Source organism: Macaca thibetana, chromosome 10 (assembly GCF_024542745.1).
Source record: "Macaca thibetana thibetana isolate TM-01 chromosome 10, ASM2454274v1, whole genome shotgun sequence".
Lineage (NCBI taxonomy): Eukaryota > Metazoa > Chordata > Mammalia > Primates > Cercopithecidae > Macaca > Macaca thibetana.
In genome coordinates this window covers 84,178,812-84,201,746 of record NC_065587.1, presented here as the reverse complement: position 1 = coordinate 84,201,746, position 22,935 = coordinate 84,178,812, and the positions used below count along the sequence as shown (strand labels likewise).

Sequence of the window (22,935 nt, the reverse complement as noted above, 5' to 3'; positions counted from 1 at the left end):
AAATGCACACCCCATCAGGCTCTAATTGTTTTCAGAGTAAAATTTTGAACAGCAGAAAATATTAAGGTAGGTAGTGTTCTCAGCAACGAATTTTAATATAGAGGTTCATTTCCTAATTCCTTAAAGAAATTTAATTGCACCAGTGGTGGGGGCTCCTAGAAGCTCTGTGGGTGGCACATATCTCCACATCCAGGGTCTGATTCACATGAGGGTGGTGTAAACAGGCTCCAGTAAAGGACAACGGGGTACCAACCAGAAAATCATCTGCTGCGGCCATGCTTAATGGCACCTTCATGTCCAGGGAGAATTAATTTGCTTCACATGACTGAGTACTTCATTCTCAAAAGCTGTTTCAGGAACCAATATAATTACATAAGATCCATGAGATAGCCCTGTTGGCTTTATTTTCAAATCTGCCGAAGATAAGTACTCAGAGAAGAATTCAGTTGTATATGTTAATGATTTTTGCTAACTTATTACATGCATCTCTTGCATGGAGGCATCAAAGGCAATATCCAGAGACAATGATTACTATCAACCGGATATTGGGAATATACTAAAATGCTTTCTAAAAGATGGCAAAAGGCCTCTACTATGTACAGTGTGCCACAAAAGCTGTCTAGCAACTCCCGTGGATATTTAATGTGAGTTGAGTTACATTATGTGTAAACTTCATCAAATTCACTTATTGGTCAACCCATGTCAAGTGCTTGTGAGTAGAAAGTAAGCTGTGGCCGCCCCAGGACTAGCTAGACAATACAGCCCCAACCCTAGGCTCCTAATCCCTTGTTAGAAGGCCAGTCGTAAACTGGTTGAGAGGAGAGATTTACTCTCACAGTTCTCACTTAACATAGCATTTTCCTCACTGAAGCACTGAAAAGAACGAATGTAAGTTTTTACTGCAGTATGTCCTAGCCATAAAAGATTGTTGAGAGCAACTGGTCTAATCTTTCTCAACCAGTAGCTGGAGAAATTTTCAAAATATAGGCCACTATCTTCTCAGATACTCTGATACAGTACATTTAGGGTATGCCCCAGTATCTGATTTAAGTATTTTTCCCAAGTGATTTTCACCTTATCTTACAGGTGAAGAATAGGTCCAGAATGATTGTCACATCTCCAAGAATCTCCTTGTCTCACTAATAAGCTAAGCAACCCCTTGGTCATTAGGGGAGTACTTCAGTAGGTAACAGGGCAGAAGAAGCAGCCCAGACTAAGGGAAATCTGCTGGTTAGAAACAGGCAACATTTATGTTGCAAAATATATACAGCTGAGTTATTCTTATGCAATGTTCAAACTCTAATCTCAGCACATAAAGTGAAAATTTCACATGAGTAAAATTATTCTTTAAAATTCTTCAGAAAGGCCCTATGTTGTAAACTGACACATCACATCTCAATAAGTCCAGGAAATCCAGTTTTGTCTCCAGCTTTAGGGGAGATTGCTGGGCCTTTTTTTAAAGACCCCATGAGCAAAAGGTGAAGTTTTGGGCTTATATTGAGAAGCAGTGTCAGAGAAACAACAACAAGTAAAAGTCTTTATGTACTAGCATCACATCAATGCAGAAAGAAGCTAAGGAACATGTGAGAATTCATATGTCTTCTAATTGGACCAATTAGAAGAAAAGTGAATTCATGTGTCTTATTTCAGTCAATGGTTTACTATGAAACTTAAATGATATCATTTAATTTTTTTTTCTTCTTATATCTTCTTTTAAAGAGTCAACATGACAGAGGCTATATGTGTGCATAGCTCCTTCCCGCCACTGGCCATCACTTGCCCTGGTGCCCAGCAGCTCACATGCTAGGTGGCTGCAACCCTTGCTGTGGAATCGAGTCTAAGGCCAGTATTTCAGGATCCAACTGGGGTTTCACTTCCTTCCCTGAGGCCCTCAACCTGGAATCACAGATGTGAATCTGACCAGGTTTTAGTAACTTCTATTCAACACAAGTTTAGTTAATAGTAGATCCCCCAATATTCTTCTCTTCTCTGCTTCTTGCAGATGAATAGTCTCTTCACTAAAAGGTTGGGGCTTTCTGCCACATACTTCGAAGGAGTTCATAAATAGAAATGTAGACAACATAATCTGATTGCAGGAGAGCACGTTAGCTAGCCCTTCTGTCATGGGGCCCACTGTTACAGCCTCCAATGGTGCATGGCCAGAGGCTCACACTCTTGGGATGTTTCTTCTAGTATGTTTTGTGTTGAGCCATGAAATTGGAGAAGCAAGTGCTTTGCCAGACCTATTTAGTTTTCTTACCCTAGTGAGTAGCAATGGCATCATCAAATGAGTCTAGTGTTTCCAGAGGAACCACCTCTTTGCCTACATGTGATTAGAGAAACAATGAGATGGTTTCAGGTCTGGTCACAGCTTCTATCTGAAACAGTACCCTGGCTGAAAACATCACCCATTAACAAGCAAATCATTTAATTCCACTAGAATGGGAAAGTGCCTTTTTGTTTTTCCTGAGTTGAGCTAGATGACAGCGTCAAAACTGTTAATTTTCCCTTCAATCAGGGCAGCATACGAGTCCAAGTCCATCAAGGTAAAGGACAAGGAAAAGGTTTCTTTTTGCTTCCTACCTAGCAGGGATGGAGGTGCATGCTTCTAGCTGCAGAAAACAGTTGTTAGAATGTCCTTCAATAGGACCTCCCAGTGTTGTTTTTATCCCCGTGTCTGATGTAGATACAACCACATGCTCAGAGGTTTATTTTCTATTTATAAAAATGTCACATCATTTGGATAATCAGCACATTTAATTTCATAAGGAGCGTTAAAAGTTGGCTATTTTGAAACCACCATGTAATCCAGATCATTTACAGAAAATCAACATGGCGGCCTCTCCTCCTACATTAAATGGGTCAAGGTTGTTAATATCAACTCTAAAGATACACCCATATGGGGGTTGGTAATCATCTTAAAGGCATACAGACAGCACATGCAAATGTTGCTTGATCTTTGGTATGCCACCGGAGGAGCCTGGAGAATCATGGAGTGTAAGGCTTCCTATAGATTTGATTGTGCTATGAAGACACGGGCAAAGGCATGGGCAGGATGCATCAGTGCGCCTGCTCCAGAGGACAGACATCAATGGCACAGAATCTTGAAGGTAGAAGAGACAAGCTCACCCTCCCTATTTTACAGATGAAGAAATGGAGTCCAGAGAGCTGGAGTTAATTGTTTAAAGCTATGTAAGAATGTGGAAGAATCAGGTTAGAACACCAAACTTCCTCTTTGGAGTGAGGGTACACAGTGGTGGTTATAACTGCACCCTACCTCTTACCACCCTACTTCCAGGAGCCACAGTTCCCATTCTTGCTGCATGGAAGAGGAGCTGAGCTTCTGTTACATAGTGGGCTCCTGAGTACATTCCTGCAGGCTTGGAACTTCTAAGCCAGACTTTGCAAAGGGATCCATTCTTTTTCAAATATACCAATCCCAACCCTAGGAACATCCCGGCCAAGCCATCTGAGCAAACTGCATTCTCTCTCCTTTTTTTAAATACCTGTACCCCGAAGTTTGATTTTAAAGAGTTTCTATTTCACCTGTCTCATGATATTTCTTAGTCTCTCCTCAGCACTGGCTTCTGTTAATGTGTGTTTCCTACCTCCAGGTTGCAGGAAAGAAGGAGGAAAATACAGCCATCAGAAAATTAATTAATTAGTTAATTACTGTCTTTTGCTGTTCCTCTAGTATGAAGGGAATATTGAAAGACTGATTTTATAAAAAGCACTCTAACTAATTTTACTATTTAGGACAGTGACTCTCAAATATTTTTCCAGCCAACACATTTGAAGGATGTAAAATATTCTCATCATAAATAGTGGTTCAATATAGCAGAGGTTCTCTGAAAGTGGTAGAATAAACTATTTAAAGCATATACTTTTGAAAAAAAAATAATCCTTCAAATGATTCTCAACCTTCCCTTTTCTCTAGTTAAAAATTATTTTTGAGTTGTAAAAACTTAAAATGGGTGGCCATTGCATTTTGCTAAAATATACTGCTTTTTGCTTCAGTTTTGGTTCCTCACTTGAACCAACAGAATGGCTCTATGACTCTTGCCAACTGCCCCCAGATCTGGGACATCTTCAAATTATCTTCTTAAAGAAGAACCTTCCAAAATGGTAGGGAACATGGTAGCTGTGCTCCACATCCCTCAGCTTCACCACCATTTTTTATTCCTGACTCCAGGTGGCAAAGAAATCCCATGGGAAAACCCTAACCAACCTATTTGGGTACTACTCTCATATATGGCTAAACCTGGGTAAGGTGCCCAACCCTAGACGGGTCACAGAAGCAAGGTTATAGTAGAACACGAAAGTGCCTTATTAGTTGACTTTTAAAATTCCCTTTAACTGTCATATCTGGGATATTAAAGATTTAAAAATAACTACCTTGAAGAGAGTTTTGTGAAGACAGAATGTGTCTTTGGGCCATGCCTCTGCCACGGGACACATCAGGGGTCAGATAAATATTGATTTCCCTTCCCTCTTTCTTCCCTCTTTAACTCCTTCATGTACCTATTCTACATGTGCTAGAACTCTTTCTAGAAGGTCTAGACCTAGTGGCAGTATATATGAATTACCCTCCATGCCTATTTAAACAAAATCCCAACCCCCTCAAACCACTCAACCCCAACAGAGTATTTTTCTAGGTTCTCTCTGCAATCCCATGCACTCCATTCTGTTTATCTAGACACAACGTGGCATAATGGACATAGTACTATGTTCAGGAGGGCTGGCTGAGAAGGATGTATATTGATTATATGCAAGTGCAGAAGACAGCAAGCCACCCTAATCTACATGGGACTGTAGGTTGGTGTCCCTAGAGCACCCCAAGGCCTTGATTGCCTGATACCCCTTACTGGGAGGAAACAAAACAAAACATTTGTTGGACTTTAATGAGCCCCCCACCAGAGTAAGAATGGGGGACAGGGCATTTGGGCAAGCTCAGCTCAATGCGTAGAAGTGTGTAATTAGAGCCCTCCCCATCGCTGGCTGACTGGTAATAGGCTCACTAACTGAAACAGCAAAATGCATATTTTTCCATGTACTGTGCTTCCTACTGACCACAACAGGGCTATGGAGCATGAAAGCAACCCTTGATGTTGTCTTGGGGCTTTAGCTTCTGGCTCCAAAACCTCACTGTGCCAACTGCAAGAGATGCTAAAGCAGGTTGAAGCTGGAAGTGTTGGTGGATCTGTCCACCTGGCAAACTCTTGTGTGCGGCAGTGTATGGTGACACCAAGCACTGGAATGCCCCCATCAGAAGGGGAGAAGCTTCCTTGGGGCTTAGCTTTTATTCTAACAATGGAACAATATTCCAACAATGACAGCCTCAGAGTGATAAGGGATTGTCTGGGTGGGGGGCGAAAAGAAAGAAAGAAAAAGAAAAAAGAAAAGAAAAGAAGAGAAAAGAAAGAAAAGAAAAGAGAAAAGGAAGGAAAAGAAAAGGAAAGAAAAGAAAAGAAAAAAATAAAAAGGAAGGAGGAAAGGAAGGAAGGAGAGAGAGAAAGACAGGAAGGAAGGAAGGAAAAAGAAAAAGAAAGAAAGAAAGGAAAAGAAAAGAAAAGAAAGAAAAGAGAAAAGAAAAGGAAGGAAGAAACGCAGAGAAAAAAAAGAAAAACGGAAGAAGGAATTGAGAGAAGCAGGAAGGGAGGGAGGAAGGAAAAAAGAGGGAGGGAGACAGAAGGAAAGGAGGGAAGAAAGGAGAGAGAGAGAGAGAAAGAGAAGGGTAGGGAGAGAGGGAGAGAAAAATAAAGAGGTAGAGAGAAAATGTAAAATGTTAGTGAGTCATCAGGGTTCTTGAAGAGCAAATGTAACACAGCGTATCTACAAAGTCTGGGAATAATTGTCCTCAGTGCTGTCACAGCCTATGAGTGTCATGGCTCCACCTGAACGTCATGTTTGGGCTAGTCAAAGGATATGTTTTTATGGCAGCATATTAGGATGATGATGATTATTACCATAACCACATTACTGCACAGGATGTGACCATTTCAATGTTGCAATTTGTTTTTTCAAGTGCACAAATTTTAACACTAAATTCCACCAAAAACTAAGGCCATAATACTCAGATGATGTTTGTGGACATATAAAGGCATTCTTGAGAGACAGCACGGAGCATTTCATTGGCTCTTTCCAGGTCTCTGAATGTTAACCACACCCCTGCATTGCATAGATTTGGAGGATGGCACGTTATGCTTTTTGCATAAGTGTAAATAATAGTCCACAGGAATTTGGAGCTTGTTTTGAAATATATAATTTTCCCATCATAAATGTAAGCATCATTTCACGTTTCGTTTAAACCCCCTTTTTAAGAATCACAAAGATCCTAAGGCATTTCATGTCAGAGACATAAGGCAGGCCCCACACTGGGGTTTTTTTGGTGATCCATAATGTGATGCTGAAATAAAAGTGGCAAACAATTTTTAACACCGCATATGCTCAAAGACCTCTGCCAAGAAGGGGGAAAAAATAGTCTTGGCACCTGAAGTTAAAGTGCAACAGTTTCTTTGTGATCAGTAATGAGGAACCAAGTGGCTGTGTCCTCGACCTTGTCAAATCAGCATGAGAGCAGCATCTGAACCACTCAGGAGGCTGGACGTACATTTCTACAGTGGATTCCTAATTCTGTTTTCTGGGGTAGAGAAATATGTTTAGCTTCTTCAGCAGTTTGTGAATTATGTGCCTGAATATTGGAAGGCAAGGGAAGGTGACAAGGCTAACTGCTTCCACGCAGTAGAGACCAACGTCTCTACTTCCAAAGGACATCAAGGATGAACTCAAAGCTTCTTTTGTCTCTGGCTATCAGCAGCTTACCGTGAGGCCTAGACCACACTGGGTAAGGTCTGGGGGCCTTGGCTGGTATGAAATTGCAGAGTTGGACATCTGTCTCAGAGCGATGCTGCCACATATACACAGCATCTCAGGATCCCCTGCCACATCTGTAAGCTTGCTACTTTAAGTGACAAACAGCAATACCACAGGTGTTGTGTTTCCCTCAGAAGGCACAGAGTAAACTATTTAAATGACAAGTAGATGATATTTAACATTTTGAACAACAATCTGTTTGTGCTAAAGGCATAGTTTTAAAAAATTATGTCAGGCAAAGACCCAAACCCTGCATGCGAGGAGAGAAAAGTACCACCTTCCTCCTACATAAAAGAAAACCCATTTGGGTTTTGAAAATACAGAGCTGGGGTTTTTTCCTTGCCAGTGATTTCCAGGTCTAGCCAGGTGACCTAGCCAAGGGCCTTCAAAGATGAACCAAACACTTCTCCATTGAATTGTCCCCAGCCTAGAACAATGGGATCTGTCTGGGGAGGAGAGCAGTATAGATAGGAGGGAGAATATTAGGGAATTCCCTTGGAGTAGTTCAGCGGGAAGGAGTCCATCCTCAACAGCCCACAGAGATGATGCTGGGGCCGGGCTTCAGGGGAACCATGGGCTCCCCTTTGGATAGTTGCAGGTGACCACAGCTTTACTTAGAGCCTCCTAGAATGCTGAACTTCTGTCCATCTATCTGCTTCTTTATAATTGATGGTAGGAGGAGAAGGGTTCAGGTTTCCTTCATGACACAACTAATCCTTGATGAGCACTTTAGGGTTTCACATTTAAAAGTTCCTGGGAAATCCACTGATCTTCCAGCTCAGAATCTTCATCTTAGAAGCCGTATCCCCTGACTAGCAGGACTTTCTGGGAAACCGGACAAATGGTGCTAGGTGCTGTAGGATGCTTGCTCCATTGAGGTATCTGAAATATTGAATATGACTGCCATGACTTACAAATATCTCACACTATCAGGACATTTGTGGCTCTGAAGAGTGAAACGCATCCTGTTCTACTTTTCTGTGGAAAAAAATGGCAAACATGTACACTGTCCCAGAGACCAATAGCCAAATGCCATATGAGTCCCTGGGGTAGAACAATAGAACGAGTACTGTAAAAACATTTCTTAGGCTAACTTTCAGATATGAGCAGGGGGTCTCAGAGCTGCAGAGTGGGGAAATCCCTATTCCACAAAGAATTATATTTTTAGATTGCATGAAAAATAAGGAATGCATGAAATTGCATTTGATAACACAGAGAAGCCACCCCAACTTAGAAATCTAGGCCACATTTCCACTGCTCATTTCCATAACAGTCTCTTATTTTGCTCACCTATTTCTGTAATAAAGTTACTACTTGAGAAAAATGGTGCACTTAGAGAAAGGGTATCATGCTACCTGCTGTCAATTTTTACTGCCAATTCTGATATTCTTTTCTTTTGGTTTTCTGAACTCAGAAGTTCTTAATACTTAATTTAGCTGAAAATGCCAGTGGGTAATCTTCAGACCCTGTCTGTCTTATGTTTGATCCCTGGGCTTCTCTGCCACCTTACCTCTTCAGTCATGATTTTCATTTCTCTGTATTCCTCTTCTGTGTTGTGAGATAATTCATCAATCGGATCTTCTCATAGCAATAATTCAGTTCTCAGTAGTGAATATTCTATTTTGTTTTTTTCTTAAATTTTTCAACTCAAGAGTCATTATGTTTTTCAATTCTAAGTCATTTTTGTGCCTCAGTTATAGACTTTTGAGAATTCTCCTTCTTCTTCTTTTTCTTTTTTTTTTTTTTTTTTTTTTTGTTGTTGTTGAAGTGCTGCTTTAGCTCTTCTGCTAGAATTGCCATTGTTTGAGCCACTACGCTGTGTGTGCAGCAGGGTTCCTCCCCCAGGGTTTCTGAGTCCTCTTAAATGTATGCTGTGCCCTCGCAGTTCAGACTTTGGGTAAATTAAACAAGTGGATGGTGGGCAACAGAATATGATTTTCTTCCTCCTGACCACTGGGACTCCAGTCAGACCTCTCTGGGTGTGGAAGCATCCAGCCACACCAGCTGGTGGTGATTTATGAAATTAAACATAAGCAAATCAACTACTGTGCTGGAAAAGAAAAAGTGCACATTCCTGATGGTTTAGAAATCAGAGAGTAAGTTAATAGTGAAATGTAAAAGCTCATCAATTATATGACAGCATCGATTATTAATGGGGAATGACAGCCACAGACCATGAAATTTGTGAATGTTGAATAATAAACTCAGCTGAATAAGAAAAGTATGACCACTGATGGGAGACTCACATTACATAGATTCCTCCTTTTTGTGTTTTAAAGGAAAATTTTTGGGGAACCCAACCAGCTAAGAGCTTCAGAAAATGCAACCTTATCCATCGAACCCAGGCCTTGCCCCAGGTAGGGCTGATTGACCCATGAATGGACACACACAGTCACAATGGGGCCACATGTAAGCAGGTGAATGAGAATAAAAGATAACATGCAAAATGATAATAATAATGAAACAGAGACACGGGAGAGAGAGACATAGAGATGGAGTGGGAGAGAATGAAAATGAGCTACCTAGGTTCTCATTGGTTTTATAGTTTGGGATTCTATCATTCATGAGACTCGTCTCTAGTTCTGGCCCTTGGATTTCAAGACTTTTTTAAAAATGTAGTTCACTGATACAACACATTCTCCTTTTGACCATAGTCCTTTTTCTTGCAAGCAATCTCAAACTGAGGCCAAACCCAAGTTAAAGTTATGGTAATCTGATCAATTTCACCAGGTCTTTCTTTCCTACTTCTTTCCTGAGCTTTAGGCTCCAATAACCAATTGTCTACATGAAATCTTCATTTGATATCTAAAATCATTTCAGACCTTAACTATCTGTAGCATGGCAACACAATTCTTGTCTTCTTTGTATTTTTCATATAAACATGCTCTTATACCAATATTCTTCATCTCAGTAAATGCACCAAAACTTACTCAGCAGCTCAGGCCAAAAATTTAGTTGTCATCCTTGATTCTTCTCTTTTTGCCATAGAGCACATCTGATTTACCTTTATAATAGACACTACTAATTTTTGTCAATATTCAGTTTGCTCTATTCTGAACATACAAAAAGGCTACATTTTCTTGTCTCCTGGAACTTAGTCCCTGGGTGCCTTTTTCTGGACAATGAAATGTGAGCAAAAGTTATATGCATCATTCCTTTGTAGAAACATTTCTACAAGGGAATTGATTATCTATCTTTTCTTGCCATGTGATAGATGATACTTCCCACGGTAGAGTTATCTGTCAGCCTGGGTTTGTAAGTCAGGTCTCTCTGCTGACTCAAGATGTACCAACAGTGTGAGCAAGAAACACACCTTTGCTGTTTGTGATACCAAGATTTGGGGGTAGTTTGTAACTGCAGCATAAGCTACCCCATCCTAACAGAAAACAATCCTCTAGTCCTATTGGCGGCATCATCAAAGTGTACCCCCAACTTGATGCTTGTTACCTCCTTTTCTACCACCGCTGTATTCCAGAGCACGCTCACCTCCTGCCTGGATTTACTGCAGCATCCTCTTAATTGATCTGCCATTTCTTACTCTGGTATCTTATAAATATCAGATATTCTTTTTGGAAGAGCAGCCAGGCTTGTTTTTTAAAGGTGAATTATCTGTGTTAGTCTCCTGCCCAAAACGCTTCAACAACTACCCACTAGAATAAAATTCAAAGTCTCTCTATGAACCACAAGACCCCATAATCTGACTCTGTCTATTTCTCCAAACTTGTCTCCTGCCATTCTTTCATCTCTCTGCTTCAACCACATTGGGTCTCACCATTGCTAGTAAGCAGTAAGCTCATTCTGTCTTCCAGGCTTTTCTCCTGTGGTTCTCTCTGTGTGGAATGTTTTACCTCAAGACTTCTGTCTGGCTTGGCTTCCTCCTTCCCATTGTACAAATTTGTATTCCAAGATTATGTCCTCAGCACAATCTCTACCTAAAAACACATTCTCCAATTGCCCTGTTTTATTTTGTAAAGCACTCTTTGAACTTTCCTGTTTCTTTATTTTGTATTTGCTTAATTTATGTTAAGCAAACATAATTTTTTTTTTCTAGACTACCAATATGACAAAGCAAGGATTTTGTTTTTCAGTGCTCTGTCCCTGGAATATAAAAAAGTATCTGGTGCTTAGGGGGATTCAATAAATATTTATCAAATGAGTGAATTGATGAATAAGTAGCTTAAACAATCAGAACATCAAAATAATACTGCAATGAAGACAAAACAATTAGAAGCAATACTCTTTTAGAAGTCCTTAACCTAGTCTGTTTGTTTTAACAGAGCAAAAAATAAATCAAAATACTGCTAATCAATTTATTTAGCTTTTATCTATGACCTACCAATTAGAATTCATTTATTTAGAAAAACCTGATGTGCTCAAATTGACTTGCTTAAATTAGCATATTGAAACTCAAGGTCTTTTTAAAAAGGGAATCAGCGCAGGATATGTTTAAAGTTGCAATAGTAATAACTGAGTTTCTCAGTCCAAATTATCTATATTTTCTACAATGGACCCAAGAAATTAGCAGAAAAATAAAAGGATCTGAAAGCAAAAGAATAGACTCAAAGACAGGGTAGGCAAGTGAATTAAGCAGAAAACACTAGATTAGAAAATTTCTATGGAAAATAACTTTCTGTATAATTTAGCTAGAGAGAATCAATGAGTAGAATTTGTCGATGAGCTGTACATGTGACCAACATATTTATTCTTCATCACCACATCCTCAATGATATGAGTTTATGCATTTGTCCATCACATGCCAAGATGACGCATGAAAACTTCCTCCAGTGGGGCATATCCTTGGATTACTATTCTAGTAGAAATGATGGATATGCACTGATACACTTGCTCGGTTATCAACTTTCACTCATGCAACACTTTTGCAAAGCAGTTAATCCAGGTGTGGAACATTTACTATGACCAAGCGATATATTGAAGATAACTGGCTTTTAAAGGAACTGAGTTTCTCTTTCTGGCCTCCATGGCATTCCAATAAGGAATGTCCAGTGAGTTATGAGAACTGGGTCAGTCTCTTGGTTCTGTGACTTTCCAATCTTGAGTATGTCATTTAACCTTTTGAGGGAGAATGTGGATGAAGATAACATATACCTACCCTAGACATTTCATAAGGTTCTTGTGAAAAGAAAATAACACATGTCAAAGACATGTTTTGTAAGCTGGATATTTTAGCTATTTGTTTTTCTTCTGCTTCTTTGAGGTAATTTCAGATATCCTTTAAATTGAAGTCGCCACATTTATACATTTCAAAGTAAGAGGAAAATAAAGGGCAAGCAGCAAAATGGATAGGTTTGGCCATGTGGTCAAGAAATGCTGAAATTACAATAATTAGAAAATGACACTGCTGTTTCTTCAAACACACAAAAGTACTAAGTGCTCTTTCATTTGAAAATCCCATCACCTGTTTCCATATCTAATTATTTCCAAATAATTCATCCCCTACCCAAGGAAAAAAGCTAAATTCATGGTCCACCATAAAATAAAACACAATTTTTATAGCCCTTATGGAACTGAGGAGAAAAACAAAATCAGAAGAAAAATGCGTAAGATTGTGCATTGTCTGAAACCTCCTAGCTGTTACAATATGTAAATCAACAAATCTCTGAAATTTACAGCTCCATGGTCTCTAGTTATTTTGTTGCTTTGTTTACTTGAGTAATTTCCCCGTTCATCACTAAACATATTGCAAAGATCTTATTAAGTAAGCAGAATAGGAGACATGATGAATACTCTGATGAAGGCATTTAGTTTCATAAGAAATACTGCTCATAACGATTTTGTGATCAATTACACAAGCCCACTTCAATCTCACACTCAGACGTGACTTTAGGAAGTGATTAGTTATAAATCCAAATAACACAGACACCAAACAATTACTGTACACCGGGAACCTCAAGTCAACAAAGATAACTTAGCTCTAAGGAAAATAGCACAGGAAAACTCGTTATTCTTAATGAAATCCATCCTGTTCTCTTTTTCACACATATAACCCATACTATCCACAGATGGAAAAAAAATTAGATGGCTAAATGAATCTGCTCAATTCACCAAATAGATCAATAGAGTTACTGCATTCCATCAATTACAGAAAAATATTTAATGTAACCCTCATGTAACCCAAGTGACGAATGGTCAGCTAGGTTTGGCTCATTGACTAGGTTTAGTTGATATTTATAACATTTATGTGCTTCTTTGGGGGGAACTGAGCATCAGATTACATTATCCTGAATGTTCACTGATTATGCCGTTCCTCCTACCTCATGGTGATTCTTGGCAAGCCATTCCTTAATGGTGCTGAGGGCAATGACTGCAGCAGGCTCATTCGGAAAGCCTAGATGAAGAGCAGAAAAAAACAAATGAACAACGAAAGATGAAGGCAATAGAGAGGTTAATCACGCTACGACACTGGAGTTTTCTCATTTAAGCAATATTCAATTCAGTCAATAAGTACAGGCCTCAGTAAGATGTACATGGATATAAAGCCTGTGATCCTACACACAGGCATTAAGGGGGCTGGTCCTACACCAGTACAGAGTTTAAAAATAATTTAATTGTGTCTCTAATCTTATAACAATGTCAATTAAAAACATATTTATATATGCTTAATAGATTACGATGTACTTTCGTATTGTTTTCTTGTAAGAAGTGGTCAGATTAAAGTTTATTATCCTCAGCTTAAAACAAAAAGTACATGTGTCTCAGAGAAAACATATAGTTAGCCCAGGGTCAGTTCTGCCTATCACAAGGCCAGCAGCACTCCACCAATGGACCATACCACAGAAACCTACTGTCAGAATTCAAAGAGGGTATTTCCTGTTTCACTTGGGGCCATCAGAGGTGATGCTTGTAATTGAGACAGCATGAGCTAATCAGGTCTTGTTGTACAGGTTTGGTTTTAGAAGGGAAGCAAGAATGACAGTCTTATGCTTTGTCCCAGGGGGCAGGAGCGTACATGCTCAGAGTCTCCAAAACACATTCAGAATGTCACCTTAGCTGATCTAAACCAAACATATTCCTGGACCCACAGAACCATCAAACATTCTGCCAATAGTGATGGTATGTGAAGGAATAATCCTATCAATTTATATACTTATGGAGCAGGAAGAAGAAGAGATAGGAGTAACTATGCTACTGAAACTACTCTCTTTGAGCTCACCACTGGCTTCCTAATCACCGAATCCCATCACCTTTCAATTTATCTTCAAGCTAAATTGTTAGATGTGTTTACTGTTCGATGTGTTTGACTAGTTTTTTATGTTTTATTCTCCTCTCACATATTTTAATTTTTTTAACTTTCTTACTTATTGTTTGAAAGTTTACAATTCAGTGGTTTGTACCATGTTTGTAAAGTCTTGCCATCATCACTAATTCCAGAATATTTTTATCATCCCATAACAAAACTCTGCACCCATTAATGGTCACTCCCCAATCTGTCACCCAAAGCCCCTGGTAACCATCAATCTACTTCTGTCTTTATGAGTGTGTGGCTTCTCCTCCTGAATTTTTCAACCCTGTCTTCTTCCACGTCTTCTTCTTCCTGTTTGACCAATTCTTTCCTGGCTTCTTTCTAGCAACATTCATTAAATGTGTGCCATTCCCAGCATCCTAAACTCAGCCCTCTTTTTTTCTTTATATGGCTTGTCTATGAAGATATTTTCTTGTCCAGAGTCCTCTGGGATATTGTCCATACAGATGCAGAAAGACAGAGATGTTGCAGAAATGGAGAGGGCCAAGACTTAAAAGACCCAGTTTTATTGGAGGGCAAATATGTATTCCAGTAGTTCAGACTGATAGTTGAGGTCTCAGTAGGTCTTCAGAAAAAAACGAGTGAGAGGACAGGTAAAGGACAGATATTGTCCCCATTTCCAAGAATATGTGTTGCTTTGCTGATTAGGTTTCTACAGGCTTTGCTAGAGAGTGCATTACGAAAGGGGACAAAACAAATCAGAGCCAAGCTTCATTTTTCTTAGAGGCAATGGCTGTGATATAGAAAATGTGCATAAGTTCTTGAACCTTTGTAATGTCTATCACATTTGGGATTGTGCGTTTGTTATGAATTGTTTAATCCTATTCGTTTTCTTTAAATGAAGGCATCAAAATGTAAAACCTTTAAATTTTCTTTAAAGTTAAAAAGTATTACTGAACCCCACAAAAGTAGCTATGTCATACTTTTATTGAGTCCCTGTCCTCTAAAAGCCCAAAGTCTAGGGGAGGAAATAGACAAGTAAAGAGGCAAACAAAATGCAGCATAACAAGTGTATTAGGGGTATGTGGACACAGATAAAGAGGACTAAGCAAGAAAGAAGTGTGAGGTTTGCAGGAAATAATAGAATATTTGAGGAAGAGAGCTGTAACATGGGGAACCAAGGAGACATTATCCTCAGAAATAAGCTGTGAGTCCCAAGGAATCAATGGGAAAGGTTAGGAAAAATGAAGTAGAGAGGAAAGCAGGATGAGAGTACGGGTGAGCTGCAAAGAAGGAAGGAGGTGGCCAGGTGCGGTGGCTCACGCCTGTAACTCCACCCCATTGAAAGCCTGAGGTGGGAGGATCATGAGGTCAGGAGTTCAAGACCAGCTTGGCCAAGATGGTGAAACCCCATCTCTACTAAAAATATAAAAATTAGCTGAACGTGGTGGCGAGCACCTGTAATACCAGCTACTTGGGAGGCTGAGGCAGGGAATTGCTTGAACTTGGGAGGCAGAGGTTGCAGTGAGCTGAGTTTGTACCACTGCACTCCAGCCTGGGCACAGAGCAAGACTCTATCTCAAAAAAAAAAAAAAGAAAAAAAAAAAAAGGAGAAGGAGGCCAGGATGGGCATTTGCTGTTAGGGGATTAACCATAGAAGGCCTTTTCTGTCCATCTCTGCCCTGAATTTAACACCTACATTTATAATCGCCTGGATACTTCCCTTTGATATGCTTTAGCACCAGAAATGCAACACATGCTCCTACCTAAAACAAATGTTGCCCCTGGCTTTGTGGTTTCTGTCTATGGCTTTACCTCTCTCCTAGTTACCGCCATGTTTGACTGCCTTCCCTGCTGGTAACCAAGTCCTAAAGGCATTTTCCCTCTGAACTATTTTCCACCTCGCCTTCTTTTCCTCCCTTTCCCACTGATTTCTTTCAAGGTCTGATCAGCCCTGACCCAGACAACTGTAGCTGACAACTGTGCTCCTTTGGTCTTCCTTCCCTTCTCCAATCTATCCTGCAAGCCACTTTCAAGTGATTCTTCCTACAGCATAGTTAGCATTACACCTCAACCATACACAAAACAGAGGCAGCCTTTGTTGACTCTCCAACACAGAATAAACACGGGCACCTCAGCTTAGTGTTACACATTCCAATGACCCCACGGGGCCTTTCTAGATTTATGTCTCAGTTTTCTCTTATTTATTCTCATCTCATAAAATTCTTCTCCAAATTTAGGTATGTTGAATAAGTATTTAAGTCATAAAATTATAGGGCTATATAAAACTAATAAATACTGCAACCACACACAGTTGCAATGACCATCAGCATTAACATTCACCTTTAGAAGACATAATTCCCCACAGAGAAATTATACAAGTTGTCATAGAACCATGGCAACTATGGTCAGTTCTCAATAATTTGTGACCTCCTGGTCACTCATATTCATCAAAGCATCTGGCACTAAGTTACGATTTTCATCTTAACCTCAAGGTTTGCTCTAACCCTGTGTGATTTCAACATCCACAAGAGTGACCCACCCTGCGCCTAGCCAATCCATTGAGCCGTTCGTCTTCCACAACAACCTCCTCCATGAATCGTGCCCTGGACCTTGATGCAGCATTCCCGATTCAAAGTTACTAATTTAAGCAGAGCTCTCTCAAAACCCGCTTTCTCATTGTTAGTTTGTTTGCTCAGTTACTTTCCAAGGAATACTCTTTCACAAGCACTTGAAGCCAACTCTAGCTTCAAGTCACTCCCCAAGTTAATGGCAACATTTCTCCCACGCATAAGCTGGCCCTTTCTTGTCTCTCTAGTCTCCTCTCGTGTTGCTTTGCTCTTTGTCTTCTCCACTCCAACGACACTGGCCTTCTTTCTGATCTTTGAAAGTGGTATTTTTATTTTGCCTTCCTGTCATAAAGCCTTGCTCATGCTCTTTCCCCTTTCTGAAATGACATTTATCCTCCCTTTTTCCTAGTGTATTTCCATTTTATTTGTCCTCTGCTCAGTGGTCACTTCTTCAGGAAAGGCTTCTCTGACATTGATGACTCCCTATGTTGTGTTTTCATAACACCATGTACCTTTACCTCACAGACCCATCACAGTTGCAGTTCTACATTTACTTATGTAAATATGTGATTAATAACCTTAATAGAGTGAAAACCCTGGCAGGTGGAAAACACATCTGTTTTTGCTTATCACTGGATACCTGAAACATTGCCAGCACATACAGAATGATCAATAACTAGGTGTTGAATGACTGACTGGATTACAGACTTGTGGATCTTTGTACATATTGACAACAGGAAAAGGCTCACTGCTGGGAGCACAGGGAGTGTTTAACCTTAGAGTATGGGGAGGAGGAAGGGATGCTGAGAAGGTACTCAACAGATAGTTATATTCAGAATATCCCTTTTCATTCCTAGGGGAAAATATCGAGATTTATGAGAAAATCTAGTTCCTGATAGGAAGATGTATTGTGATTAATTAAAGGGGGAGAAAAATATCAAGATGAATATCCCTGAAAGTATGCCTGTTTTCGTCGGACATGGATATACAAGATAAAGCATGATGTTCAGGGTAAACAGCAAGACAATTCTTTCCCCACTTAACTGCAAGACCTCCGGGGTTACAAATAAGACCAATGAACGGACAAAGACAGATTTTAGCCTAGGGATGGACTCCCAAGAGAGAAAGGACTTCCTCAGAACATCACAACATATTCTGGTCACCAGGGGACATTTGTTCACAAAAGTAGAATGGCCACCCAGAAGGGAGGCTACAGACAAGCTTCAGATGAATCACTGAATTAGATGACATGGGAAATCTCTTCCAAGTATGAGGGTCAATGAGGCTGAACAAGCCATGAATAATTTAGGGTCAGGCATGCAGGGAGTTGCATGTGTGTGTATCCAGGTGCGCACAGATTCTGTGCCTCTACTGGAATTCCAAAGCTTAGTTTCCTACTCATTAGATTCATAAAATTAACTTTTGTTGTAAATGTGAAAGTTGACTTATACAATAAATAAATGATTTTTTCTTATTTACTTTGTATTGAAAGTGCTTACAAATATTTTACATACTGTACACACACACACACACACACACACACACACCCCATTATGCAGCTCAAGGTATAAGATACTTCTAATACTACCCAGAAAGCTGCCTTGTCCTGGGTCAATGCCCAGTCTTCAAAATAACCACTATTCTGACTTCTATGATCAAAGGTTAGTTTTGTCTGTTTTTACACTTCACGTATATAACATTATATAGTGTGTGTTCTTTTTTGTCTATGTTTTGTTCAAAATTATGCCTGCCTGATTTACCCACGGCGTTACATATAACAGTAGCTCATTTCATTGTAGTGTTGCGTTCCATTGTATGGATATTCCACAATCTGTTTATCCAGTCTAGTGTTGATGAATAACTAGACTGTTCCCAGTATGAGACTAACATGAATAAAGGTGCCACGAACATTCTCATACATGTCTTGGTGGACATAAGCATGTTTCTGGTGAGTATATATCCAGGAGGAAGGACTGCTGGACCTCATGTTATGCTTGATTCTGGGAGATTCTGCCAGTTTTCCAAAGCAGCTGTGCCAATAACACTCCCACCAGAAGTATATGAAAGTTTAAAATAATGTGTTTTAATAATCTCTGCTGATTTATTTATTTAACATGTTGAGATGTACTTTCTAATTATATTCTCTTGACCACATTTCAAGCTATTAAAGATAGCTTTAGGCTATTCAATACTTTTTATAACTAGAAGCTGAGACAAGTTTTATGATTTGCCTGTGTTCTCACTGCAAAGCAGTGATGTTCCTAAGCCAAGAAAGGACAAATTCTGTCAACAGACCATCAAGACAATTTAAATAAAAGACACAGAAGTGAAACAACAAGTTGAATTTACAGTAGTTTTCATCCATAGCACATCAAATAACTCATTAGGTGGACATTTTCCTTTCACTTGGTTATTAAGCTGACATTTCTTTTCATCAAATTTCACTACAGAAGGATACAGCAATAAAGACTCATTGAAGATTCTACCCCACCTCTAAACTGTACGTTTGTTGGAATTGTTGAAAACCCAGAAGCCAATACAGCTACAGTGAATCTGGTTTTCACTTTGTTGTGGACAATTTTCCTCTCTATTTACTTTTTATTTTTTACTGTTATTGATATTTCCCTATTATCTTTAACTTTGTCCAAAGGCTCCCATGTAGAAACTAATTTTGTTCACCTGATATAAAATTCATCATGTTTACTAGAATTCTAGCATATTCTGCTAAAATAAAGATAGACATGACTTACTCTACCAGTAAAACTGTCCTTTTTCGAGTCAGAAGCAACAGATTAGCTTTTGTTTTAAACTTTAAAATGAAAGTCTATTTGGGGGTGGGTGTGCCAAAGATGGCTGAATAGGAACAGCTACAGCCTCCAGCTCCCAGCGTGAGAGACACAGAAGACGGGTGATTTCTGCATTTTCAACTGAGGTACCGGGTTCATCTCACTGGGTCATGTCGGACAGTTGGTGCTGGTCAGCGTGTGCAGCCTGATCAGCGAGAGCTGAAGCAGGGTGAGGCATCGCCTTACCTGGGAAGCGCAAGGGGGAAGGGAATTCCTTTTCCTACCTAAAGGAAACTGAGACACACAACACCTGGAAAATCGGGTAACTCCCACCCTAATACTGTGCTTTACCAAGGGTCTTAGCAAAGGGCACACCAGGAGATTATATCCCACACCTGGCCCAGAGGGTCCCACGCCCACAGAACCTCCCTCATTGCTAGCACAGCAGTCTGAGATCTAACTGCAAGGTGGCAGAGAGGTGGGGGAGGGGCACCTGCCATTGCTGAGGCTTCAGTAGGTAAACAAAGCCGCCAGGAAGCTCGAATTGGGTGTAGTCCACCACAGCTCAAGGAGGCCGGCCTGCCTCTGTAGACTCCTCCTCTGGGGACAGGGCATAGCTAAACAAAAAGCAGCAGAAAACCTGGCAGAGGTAAATGCCCCTTTCTGACAGTTTTGAAGAGAGCAGTGGATCTCCCAGCATGGAGGATGAGATCTGAAAATGGACAGACTGCCTGTTCAAGTGGGTCCCTGGCCCCTGAGTAGCCTAACTGGGAGACATACCCCACTAGGTGCAGACCGACACCTCATACCTCACATAGCAGGGTACACTCCTGAGATGAAGCTTCCAGAGCAAGAATCAGACATCAATACTCACTGTTCAGCAATATTCTATCTTCTGCAGCCTCCGTTGCTGATACCCAGGCAAACAGGGTCTGGAGTGGACCTCCAGCAAACTCCAACAGACCTACAGCTGAGGGTCCTGACTGTTAGAAGGAAAACTAACGAACAGAAAGGACACTCACACCAAAACTCCATCAGTATGTCACCATCATCAAAGACTAAAGGCAGATAAAACCACAAAGATGGGGAAAAAGCGGAGCAGAAAAGCTGGAAATTCAAAAAATCAGAGCGCATCTCCCCCTCCAAAGGAGCGCAGCTCATCGCCAGCAACAAAGCTGGACAGAGAATGACTTTGACAAGTTGAGAGAAGAAGGCTTCAGTCGATCAAACTTCTCAGAGCTAAAGGAGGAACTACCTAACCAGTGCAAAGAAACTAAAAACCTTGAAAAAAGAATGGATGAATGGATAACTAGAATAATCAATGCAGAGAAGACCTTAAAAGAACTGATAGAGATGAAAACCATAACACAAGAACTACATACAGGACATATGCACAAGCTTCAGTAACTGACTCGATCAACTGGAAGAAAGAGTATCAGCGATTGAAGATCAAATGAATGAAATGAAGTGAGAAGAGAAGTGTAGAGAAAAAAGAGTACAAAGAAACGAACAAAGCCTCCAAGAAGTATGGGATTATGTGAAAAGACCAAATCTACGTCTGATTGGATTGCCTGAAAGTGATGGGGAAAATGGAACCAAGTTGGAAAGCACTCTGCAGGATATCATCCAGGAGAACTTCCCCAACCTAGTAAGACAGGCCAACATTCAAATTCAGGAAATACAGAGAACACCACAAATATATTCCCCAAGAAGAGCAACTCCAAGACACATAATTGTCACATTCACCAAAGTTGAAATGAAGGAAAAAATGTTAAGGGCAGCCAGAGAGAAAGGACGGGTTACACACAAAGGGAAGCCCATCAGACTAACAGCAGATCTCTCAGCAGAGACTCTCCAAGTCAGAAGGGAGTGGGGGCCAATATTCAACATTCTTAAAGAAAGAATTTTCAACCCAGAATTTCATATCCAGCCAAACTATGTTCCATAAGTGAAGGAGAAATAAAGTCCTTTACAGACAAGGAAATGCTGAGAGATTTTTTTTACCACCAGACCTGCCCTACAAGAGATCCTGAAGGAAGCACTCAACATGGAAAGGAACAACAGGTACCAGCCATTGCAAAAACATGTCAAAATGTAAAGTCAATCGATGTTAGGGAGAAACTGCATCAACTAGCGAGCAAAATAACCAGCTAATATCATAAGGACAGGATCAAGTTCACACATAACATATTAACCTTAAATGTAAATGGACTAAATGGTCCAATTAAAAGATACAGACTGGCAAATTGGATAAAGAGTCAAGACCCATCAGTTTGTTGTATTCAGGAGGCACATCTCACATGCAGAGACACATATAGGCTCAAAATAAAGGGATGGAGGAAGATCTAGCAAGCAAATGGAAAACAAAAAAAAGCAGGGGTTGCAATCCTAGTCTCTGATAAAACAGACTTTAAACCAACAAAGATCAAAAGAGACAAAGAAGGCCATTACATAATGGTAAAGGGATCAATTCATCAGGAAGAGCTAACTATCCTAAATATATATGCACCCAATACAGGAGCACTCAGATTGATAAGGCAAGTCCTCAGAGACTTACAAAGAGACTTAGACTCCCATACAATAATAATGGGAAACTTTAACACCCCACTGTCAACATTAGACAGATCGACGAGACAGAAAGTTAACAAGGATATCCAGGAATTGAACTCAACTCTGCACCAAGCAGACCTAATAGACATCTACAGAAGTCTCCACCACAAATCAACAGAATATACATTCTTCTCAGCACCACATTGCACTTATTCCAAAACTGACCACATAGTTGGAAGTAAAGCACTCCTCAGCAAATGTAAAAGAACAGAAATTATAACAAACTGTCTCTCAGATCACAGTGCAATCAAACTAGAACTCAGGATTAAGAAACTCAATCAAAACCGCTCAACTACATGGAAACTGAACAACCTGCTCCTGAAAGATTACTGGGTACATAACGAAATGAAGGCAGAAATAAAGATGGTCTTTGAAGCCAACGAGAACAAAGATACAACATACCAGAATCTCTGGGACACATTTAAAGCAGTGTGTAGAGGGAAATTTATAGCACTAAATGCCCACAAGAGAAAGCAGGAAAGATCTAAAATTGACACCCTAACATCACAATTAAAAGAACTAGAGAAGCAAGAGCAAACACATGCAAAAGCTAGCAGAAGGCAAGAAATAACTAAGATCAGGGCAGAACTGAAGGAGATAGAGACACAAAAAACCCTGCAAAAAATCAATGAATCCAGGAGCTGGTTTCTTGAAAAGATCAACAAAATTGATAGACCGCTAGCAAGACTCATAAAGAAAAAAAGAGAGAAGAATCAAATAGATGCAATAAGAAATGATAAAAGGGATATCACCACGAACTCCACAGAAATACAAACTACCATCAGAGAATACTATAAACACCTCTATGCAAATAAACTAGAAAATGTAGAAGAATGGATAATTTCCCGGACACTTACACTTTCCCAAGACTAAACCAGGAAGAAATTGAATCTCT

The 22,935-nt window shown here is 40.0% G+C and overlaps 1 protein-coding gene across 9 annotated transcripts in view; it reads right to left on the bottom strand.

Annotated features, from left to right (window-relative positions):
* The window catches only part of MACROD2 (mono-ADP ribosylhydrolase 2), a 2,111,745-nt gene that overhangs the window by 545,718 nt on the left and 1,543,092 nt on the right, over positions 1–22,935 (bottom strand). For all 9 annotated transcript variants that reach the window (XM_050745635.1, XM_050745636.1, XM_050745637.1 and 6 more), the window contains one exon: positions 13,146–13,219. In XM_050745635.1, the coding sequence (XP_050601592.1) occupies positions 13,146–13,219 (74 nt within the window). The remainder of the gene's footprint in view (positions 1–13,145; positions 13,220–22,935) is intronic.